This window comes from Salmo trutta, unplaced genomic scaffold (assembly GCF_901001165.1).
Source record: "Salmo trutta unplaced genomic scaffold, fSalTru1.1, whole genome shotgun sequence".
NCBI classification, from domain to species: domain Eukaryota; kingdom Metazoa; phylum Chordata; class Actinopteri; order Salmoniformes; family Salmonidae; genus Salmo; species Salmo trutta.
The window spans coordinates 2,207,861-2,216,700 of record NW_021823154.1 but is presented as its reverse complement, the minus strand read 5'-3'; the positions used below and the strand labels follow the sequence as shown (position 1 = coordinate 2,216,700).

The 8,840-nt window shown below is 42.5% G+C and overlaps 3 protein-coding genes across 14 annotated transcripts in view; 2 read left to right on the top strand and 1 right to left on the bottom strand.

Annotated features, from left to right (window-relative positions):
- The window catches only part of LOC115189393 (uncharacterized), a 415,115-nt gene that overhangs the window by 52,080 nt on the left and 354,195 nt on the right, over positions 1 to 8,840 (bottom strand). The gene's annotated exons all lie outside the window — the stretch shown is intronic.
- The window catches only part of LOC115189397 (uncharacterized), a 337,609-nt gene that overhangs the window by 220,908 nt on the left and 107,861 nt on the right, over positions 1 to 8,840 (top strand). The gene's annotated exons all lie outside the window — the stretch shown is intronic.
- The window catches only part of LOC115189395 (ankyrin-2), a 100,150-nt gene continuing 91,316 nt past the window's right edge, over positions 7 to 8,840 (top strand). For all 5 annotated transcript variants that reach the window (XM_029747981.1, XM_029747979.1, XM_029747980.1 and 2 more), the window contains exons 1-6: positions 7 to 200; positions 526 to 723; positions 6,915 to 7,013; positions 8,086 to 8,283; positions 8,399 to 8,497; positions 8,824 to 8,840. The exon at positions 8,824 to 8,840 is cut by the window's right edge and continues 82 nt beyond it. In XM_029747981.1, the coding sequence (XP_029603841.1) occupies positions 24 to 200; positions 526 to 723; positions 6,915 to 7,013; positions 8,086 to 8,283; positions 8,399 to 8,497; positions 8,824 to 8,840 (788 nt within the window). In that variant the 5' untranslated portion in view covers positions 7 to 23. The remainder of the gene's footprint in view (positions 201 to 525; positions 724 to 6,914; positions 7,014 to 8,085; positions 8,284 to 8,398; positions 8,498 to 8,823) is intronic.

Genomic DNA, 8,840 nt, shown 5'->3' with positions numbered 1-8,840 from the left:
AGAACGGTCTCTCCCCCCTCCACATGTCAGCCCAGGGAGACCATGTGGAGTGTGTCAAACACCTGCTGCAGCACAAGGCGCCAGTTGATGATGTCACCCTGGACTACCTGACGGCGCTGCATGTCGCCGCCCACTGTGGTCACTACAGAGTCACCAAGCTGCTGCTGGACAAGAGGGCCAACCCCAACGTTAGGGCTCTGGTACGGATTTAATACACACACACACACACACACACAGGTACAGACCTAATACACACACACACACACTGGTACAGACCATCTACCCTGTCACAATACACACACACACACACACACACACACACACACACACACACACACACACACACACTGGTACAGACCTAATACACACACACACTGGTACAGACCTAATACACACACACACACACACACACACACACACAGAGAGAGAAACACACTGGTACAGACGTAATACAACAGTTAAGTTGTTTGAATGTTTTCCCCAACGTTGCTGTGTGTGTTTCTGTGTGTGTTTCTGTGTGTTCAGAACGGGTTCACTCCGCTGCACATCGCCTGTAAGAAGAACAGGGTGAAGGTGATGGAGCTGCTGGTGAAATACGGAGCCTCTATCCAGGCCATCACAGAGTCTGGTCTGACCCCCATCCACGTGTCAGCCTTTATGGGTCATCTCAACATGGTGCTGCTGCTGCTGCAGAACGGAGCCTCGCCTGACGTCTGCAACATCGTCAGTACCGATACAATCAAATCAAATGTTACCGGTCACGTACACCTGTTCAGCAGATGTTATTACGGGTGTAGTGAAATGCTTGTGTTCCCAGCTCCAACAGTGCCGTAATATCTAACTAAATGCTTGTGTTCCCAGCTCCAACAGTGCCGTAATATCTAACTAAATGCTTGTGTTCCCAGCTCCAACAGTAATATCTAACTAAATGCTTGTGTTCCTAGCTCCAAGAGTGCAGTAATATCTAACTAAATGCTTGTGTTCCTAGCTCCAACAGTGCAGTAATATCTAACTAAATGCTTGTGTTTCTAGCTCCAACAGTAGAGTAATATCTAACTAAATGCTTGTGTTCCCAGCTCCAACAGTGCAGTAGTATCTAACTAAATGCTTGTGTTCCCAGCTCCAACAGTGCAGTAATATCTAACTAAATGCTTGTGTTCCCAGCTCCAACAGTAGTATCTAACTAAATGCTTGTGTTCCCAGCTCCAACAGTACAGTAATATCTAACTAAATGCTTGTGTTCCCAGCTCCAACAGTGCAGTAATATCTAACTAAATGCTTGTGTTCCCAGCTCCAACAGTGCAGTAATATCTAACTAAATGCTTGTGTTCCCAGCTCCAACAGTACAGTAATATCTAACTAAATGCTTGTGTTCCCAGCTCCAACAGTGCAGTAGTATCTAACTAAATGCTTGTGTTCCTAGCTCCAACAGTACAGTAATATCTAACTAAATGCTTGTGTTCCCAGCTCCAACAGTACAGTAATATCTAACTAAATGCTTGTGTTCCTAGCTCCAACAGTACAGTAATATCTAACTAAATGCTTGTGTTCCTAGCTCCAACAGTAATATCTAACTAAATGCTTGTGTTCCTAGCTCCAACAGTGCAGTAATATCTAACTAAATGCTTGTGTTCCTAGCTCCAACAGTGCAGTAATATCTAACTAAATGCTTGTGTTCCCAGCTCCAACAGTAGTATCTAACTAAATGCTTGTGTTCCCAGCTCCAACAGTAATATCTAACTAAATGCTTGTGTTTCTAGCTCCAACAGTGCAGTAATATCTAACTAAATGCTTGTGTTCCCAGCTCCAACAGTGCAGTAATATCTAACTAAATGCTTGTGTTCCTAGCTCCAACAGTAATACCTAACTAAATGCTTGTGTTCCTAGCTCCAACAGTAATATCTAACTAAATGCTTGTGTTCCTAGCTCCAACAGTGCAGTAGTATCTAACTAAATGCTTGTGTTCCTAGCTCCAACAGTAATATCTAACTAAATGCTTGTGTTCCCAGCTCCAACAGTAATATCTAACTAAATGCTTGTGTTCCTAGCTCCAACAGTAATATCTAACTAAATGCTTGTGTTCCTAGCTCCAACAGTAATATCTAACTAAATGCTTGTGTTCCTAGCTCCAACAGTGCAGTAGTATCTAACTAAATGCTTGTGTTCCCAGCTCCAACAGTGCAGTAATATCTAACTAAATGCTTGTGTTCCTAGCTCCAACAGTGCAGTAATATCTAACTAAATGCTTGTGTTCCCAGCTCCAACAGTAATATCTAACTAAATGCTTGTGTTCCCAGCTCCAACAGTAATATCTAACTAAATGCTTGTGTTCCCAGCTCCAACAGTAATATCTAACTAAATGCTTGTGTTCCCAGCTCCAACAGTAATATCTAACTAAATGCTTGTGTTCCTAGCTCCAACAGTGCAGTAATATCTAACTAAATGCTTGTGTTTCTAGCTCCAACAGTGCAGTAGTATCTAACTAAATGCTTGTGTTCCTAGCTCCAACAGTAATATCTAACTAAATGCTTGTGTTCCTAGCTCCAACAGTGCAGTAATATCTAACTAAATGCTTGTGTTCCCAGCTCCAACAGTGCAGTAATATCTAACTAAATGCTTGTGTTCCTAGCTCCAACAGTGCAGTAATATCTAACTAAATGCTTGTGTTCCCAGCTCCAACAGTAATATCTAACTAAATGCTTGTGTTCCCAGCTCCAACAGTAATATCTAACTAAATGCTTGTGTTCCCAGCTCCAACAGTAATATCTAACTAAATGCTTGTGTTCCCAGCTCCAACAGTGCAGTAATATCTAACTAAATGCTAGTGTTCCTAGCTCCAACAGTAGTATCTAACTAAATGCTTGTGTTCCTAGCTCCAACAGTAGTATCTAACTAAATGCTTGTGTTCCCAGCTCCAACAGTAGTATCTAACTAAATGCGTGTGTTCCCAGCTCCAACAGTGCAGTAATATCTAACTAAATGCTTGTGTTTCTTAGCTCCAACAGTAATATCTAACTAAATGCTTGTGTTCCCAGCTCCAACAGTAATATATAACTAAATGCTTGTGTTCCTAGCTCCAACAGTACAGTAATATCTAACTAAATGCTTGTGTTCCTAGCTCCAACAGTAGTATCTAACTAAATGCTTGTGTTCCTAGCTCCAACAGTGCAGTAATATCTAACTAAATGCTTGTGTTCCTAGCTCCAACAGTGCAGTAATATCTAACTAATGCTTGTGTTCCTAGCTCCAACAGTAGTATCTAACTAAATGCTTGTGTTCCTAGCTCCAACAGTGCAGTAATATCTAACTAAATGCTTGTGTTCCTAGCTCCAACAGTGCAGTAATATCTAACTAAATGCTTGTGTTCCCAGCTCCAACAGTAGTATCTAACTAAATGCTTGTGTTCCTAGCTCCAACAGTACAGTAGTATCTAACTAAATGCTTGTGTTCCCAGCTCCAACAGTGCAGTAATATCTAACTAAATGCTTGTGTTCCCAGCTCCAACAGTAGTATCTAACTAAATGCTTGTGTTCCCAGCTCCAACAGTAGTATCTAACTAAATGCTTGTGTTCCCAGCTCCAACAATATAGTAGCATCTATCTAAATGCTTGTGTTCCTAGCTCCAACAGTGCAGTAGTATCTAACTAAATGCTTGTGTTCCTAGCTCCAACAGTAATATCTAACTAAATACTTGTGTTCCTAGCTCTAACAGTGCAGTAGTATCTAACTAAATGCTTGTGTTCCTAGCTCCAACAGTGCAGTAATATCTAACTAAATGCTTGTGTTCCCAGCTCCAACAGTGCAGTAACATCTAACTAAATGCTTGTGTTCCTAGCTCCAACAGTGCAGTAATATCTAACTAAATGCTTGTGTTTCCAGCTCCAACAGTAATATCTAACTAAATGCTTGTGTTCCCAGCTCCAACAGTGCAGTAATATCTAACTAAATGCTTGTGTTCCCAGCTCCAACAGTGCAGTAATATCTAACTAAATGCTTGTGTTCCTAGCTCCAACAGTAGTATCTAACTAAATGCTTGTGTTCCTAGCTCCAACAGTGCAGTAGTATCTAACTAAATGCTTGTGTTCCCAGCTCCAACAGTACAGTAATATCTAACTAAATGCTTGTGTTCCCAGCTCCAACAGTAATATCTAACTAAATGCTTGTGTTCCCAGCTCCAAAAGTGCAGTAATATCTAACTAAATGCTTGTGTTCCCAGCTCCAACAGTGCAGTAATATCTAACTAAATGCTTGTGTTCCTAGCTCCAACAGTAGTATCTAACTAAATGCTTGTGTTCCTAGCTCCAACAGTGCAGTAGTATCTAACTAAATGCTTGTGTTCCCAGCTCCAACAGTACAGTAATATCTAACTAAATGCTTGTGTTCCCAGCTCCAACAGTAATATCTAACTAAATGCTTGTGTTCCCAGCTCCAACAGTGCAGTAATATCTAACTAAATGCTTGTGTTCCCAGCTCCAACAGTAATATCTAACTAAATGCTTGTGTTCCCAGCTCCAACAGTAGTATCTAACTAAATGCTTGTGTTCCCAGCTCCAACAGTGCAGTAACATCTAACTAAATGCTTGTGTTCCTAGCTCCAACAGTGCAGTAATATCTAACTAAATGCTTGTGTTTCCAGCTCCAACAGTAATATCTAACTAAATGCTTGTGTTCCCAGCTCCAACAGTGCAGTAATATCTAACTAAATGCTTGTGTTCCCAGCTCCAACAGTGCAGTAATATCTAACTAAATGCTTGTGTTCCTAGCTCCAACAGTGCAGTAATATCTAACTAAATGCTTGTGTTCCCAGCTCCAACAGTGCAGTAATATCTAACTAAATGCTTGTGTTCCCAGCTCCAACAGTGCAGTAATATCTAACTAAATGCTTGTGTTCCTAGCTCCAACAGTGCAGTAATATCTAACTAAATGCTTGTGTTCCTAGCTCCAACAGTGCAGTAGTATCTAACTAAATGCTTGTGTTCCCAGCTCCAACAGTGCAGTAATATCTAACTAAATGCTTGTGTTCCCGGCTCCAACAGTAGTATCTAACTAAATGCTTGTGTTCCCAGCTCCAACAGTGCAGTAGTATCTAACTAAATGCTTGTGTTCCCAGCTCCAACAGTAGTATCTAACTAAATGCTTGTGTTCCTAGCTCCAACAGTGCAGTAGTATCTAACTAAATGCTTGTGTTCCCAGCTCCAACAGTAGTATCTAACTAAATGCTTGTGTTCCCAGCTCCAACAGTAGTATCTAACTAAATGCTTGTGTTCCTAGCTCCAACAGTACAGTAGTATCTAACTAAATGCTTGTGTTCCCAGCTCCAACAGTGCAGTAATATCTAACTAAATGCTTGTGTTCCCAGCTCCAACAGTAGTATCTAACTAAATGCTTGTGTTCCCAGCTCCAACAGTAGTATCTAACTAAATGCTTGTGTTCCCAGCTCCAACAATATAGTAGCATCTATCTAAATGCTTGTGTTCCTAGCTCCAACAGTGCAGTAGTATCTAACTAAATGCTTGTGTTCCTAGCTCCAACAGTAATATCTAACTAAATACTTGTGTTCCTAGCTCCAACAGTGCAGTAGTATCTAACTAAATGCTTGTGTTCCCAGCTCCAACAGTGCAGTAATATCTAACTAAATGCTTGTGTTCCCGGCTCCAACAGTAGTATCTAACTAAATGCTTGTGTTCCCAGCTCCAACAGTGCAGTAGTATCTAACTAAATGCTTGTGTTCCCAGCTCCAACAGTAGTATCTAACTAAATGCTTGTGTTCCTAGCTCCAACAGTGCAGTAGTATCTAACTAAATGCTTGTGTTCCCAGCTCCAACAGTAGTATCTAACTAAATGCTTGTGTTTCCAGCTCCAACAGTAATATCTAACTAAATGCTTGTGTTCCCAGCTCCAACAGTGCAGTAATATCTAACTAAATGCTTGTGTTCCCAGCTCCAACAGTGCAGTAATATCTAACTAAATGCTTGTGTTCCTAGCTCCAACAGTAATATCTAACTAAATGCTTGTGTTCCCAGCTCCAACAGTGCAGTAATATCTAACTAAATGCTTGTGTTCCTAGCTCCAACAGTGCAGTAATATCTAACTAAATGCTTGTGTTCCTAGCTCCAACAGTGCAGTAATATCTAACTAAATGCTTGTGTTCCTAGCTCCAACAGTGCAATAGTATCTAACTAAATGCTTGTGTTCCCAGCTCCAACAGTACAGTAATATCTAACTAAATGCTTGTGTTCCTAGCTCCAACAGTAGTATCTAACTAAATGCTTGTGTTTCTAGCTCCAACAGTGCAGTAGTATCTAACTAAATGCTTGTGTTCCTAGCTCCAACAGTGCAGTAATATCTAACTAAATGCTTGTGTTCCTAGCTCCAACAGTAATATCTAACTAAATGCTTGTGTTCCCAGCTCCAACAGTAGTATCTAACTAAATGCTTGTGTTCCCAGCTCCAACATTGCAGTAATATCTAACTAAATGCTTGTGTTCCTAGCTCCAACAGTGCAGTAATATCTAACTAAATGCTTGTGTTCCTAGCTCCAACAGTAATATCTAACTAAATGCTTGTGTTCCTAGCTCCAACAGTGCAGTAATATCTAACAATTCACAACAACACACAAATCTAAAAGTAAAAGAATGGAATTAAGAAATATATAATTTATTAGGACGAGCAATGTCGGAGTGGCGTTGTCTAAAATACAGTAGAATAGAATACAGTATGTACTGTAAATATGAGATGCGTAAAGCAGTAATGTAAACATTATTAGAGTGACTGGTGATTCCATGTCTACAAATCTACACACCCACTTCCTGGGTTTTACAGTCAGTACTGACCAACCACAGCAGACCTTTTAGCTGGTAGTGGACGTGGTTGTGTTTGTGTGTGTTCTAACGTGTGTGTGTGTGTGTGTGTAGCGTGGTGAGACAGCGTTACACATGGCGGCCCGTGCTGGTCAGATAGAGGTGGTTCGATGTCTCCTGAGGAACGGAGCTCTGGTCGACGCCATGGCAAGAGTGAGTCATTTAGTGTGTGGGGGGGGGGGGATTTCTATGTGCGAATGACAGCCAATCGTAATACAGGGAGTTGTACACACAACTGGTAACAACTGGCCAGACAGACCAGTCACAGTAACAACTGGCCAGACAGACCAGTCACAGTAACAACTGACCAGACAGACCAGTCACAGTAACACCTGGCCAGACAGACCAGTCACAGTAACAACTGACCAGACAGACCAGTCACAGTAACACCTGGCCAGACAGACCAGTCACAGTAACAACTGACCAGACAGACCAGTCACAGTAACAACTGGCCAGACAGACCAGTCACAGTAACACCTGACCAGACAGACCAGTCACAGTAACACCTGGCCAGACAGACCAGTCACAGTAACAACTGACCAGACAGACCAGTCACAGTAACAACTGGCCAGACAGACCAGTCACAGTAACAACTGACCAGACAGACCAGTCACAGTAACAACTGGCCAGACAGACCAGTCACAGTAACAACTGACCAGACAGACCAGTCACAGTAACAACTGGCCAGACAGACCAGTCACAGTAACAACTGGCCAGACAGACCAGTCACAGTAACAACTGACCAGACTGACCAGTCACAGTAACAACTGACCAGACAGACCAGTCACAGTAACAACTGGCCAGACAGACCAGTCACAGTAACAACTGGCCAGACAGACCAGTCACAGTAACAACTGACCAGACAGACCAGTCACAGTAACAACTGGCCAGACAGACTGCAGTAAAAATCTACTTTTCTGCGCCGTGCCGCATTCAAATGATATTTTCATTCCTTCATTACTACTGCTGTGTAAATGACATTTGCCGCTATTTACAGGTGAAACATGACGTATATAACTAGGGAAGGGAAGCTTAGCCCACTAGTCGGAGACAAGTCATTTTTAGACCGGCTAGTTGAAAATTTGCCAAACTATCCCGATGGCTAGTGACATTTTTTTATTTTCAAGCATGGCATGGCCCAGAATGTCACCCGGGCTAGTATACATGGTGGTTTAACCATCCGAGCTGAGCCAGCACCTTAAAGCCTTCAATCCCATCCCTGTAGGAGGACCAGACCCCCCTCCACATCGCGTCCCGTCTGGGGAAGACAGAGATCGTCCAGCTGTTGCTGCAGCACATGGCTCATCCTGACGCCTCCACTACTAATGGATACAGTCCTCTACACATCGCTGCCAGGGAGGGACAGGTGGAGACCACCGCTGTGTTGCTGGAGGCTGGGGCTTCACACTCACTGGCTACCAAGGTAGGATACACACACGCACGCACACACACACACACACACACACACACACACACACACACACACACACACACAGAGCTGTATCTGCCTCCTCTACATGTATCCTCCTCCCTTACAGAAAGGATTCACTCCTCTACATGTATCAGCCAAGTATGGAAGCCTGGAGGTGGCAAAACTCCTCCTGCAGCGCAAAGCTATGCCTGACGACGCCGGCAAGGTATTATCATAGACATACAGCAACTGGAGCTGGTGTTATTATAGAATTACAGCAAGTAGAACTGGTGTTATCACAGAAATACAGCAAGTAGAACTGGTGTTATTACAGAAATACAATAACTAGAACTATTGTTATCACAGAAATACAATAGCTAGAACTAGTGTAAGTATAGAAATCGATTATAGAAGGAGAGAGGGAAGACAGAATAGCCAGAGAGAGAAAAAGAGAGGGAGAGATGACAGAGGAGGGAAGACAGCGTAGCTAGAGAGAGAAGAAGAGAGGGAGAGATGAAGGGATGAGTAATAACGTGTGTTTCTCTCCTCCAGAACGGTCTGACTCCGCT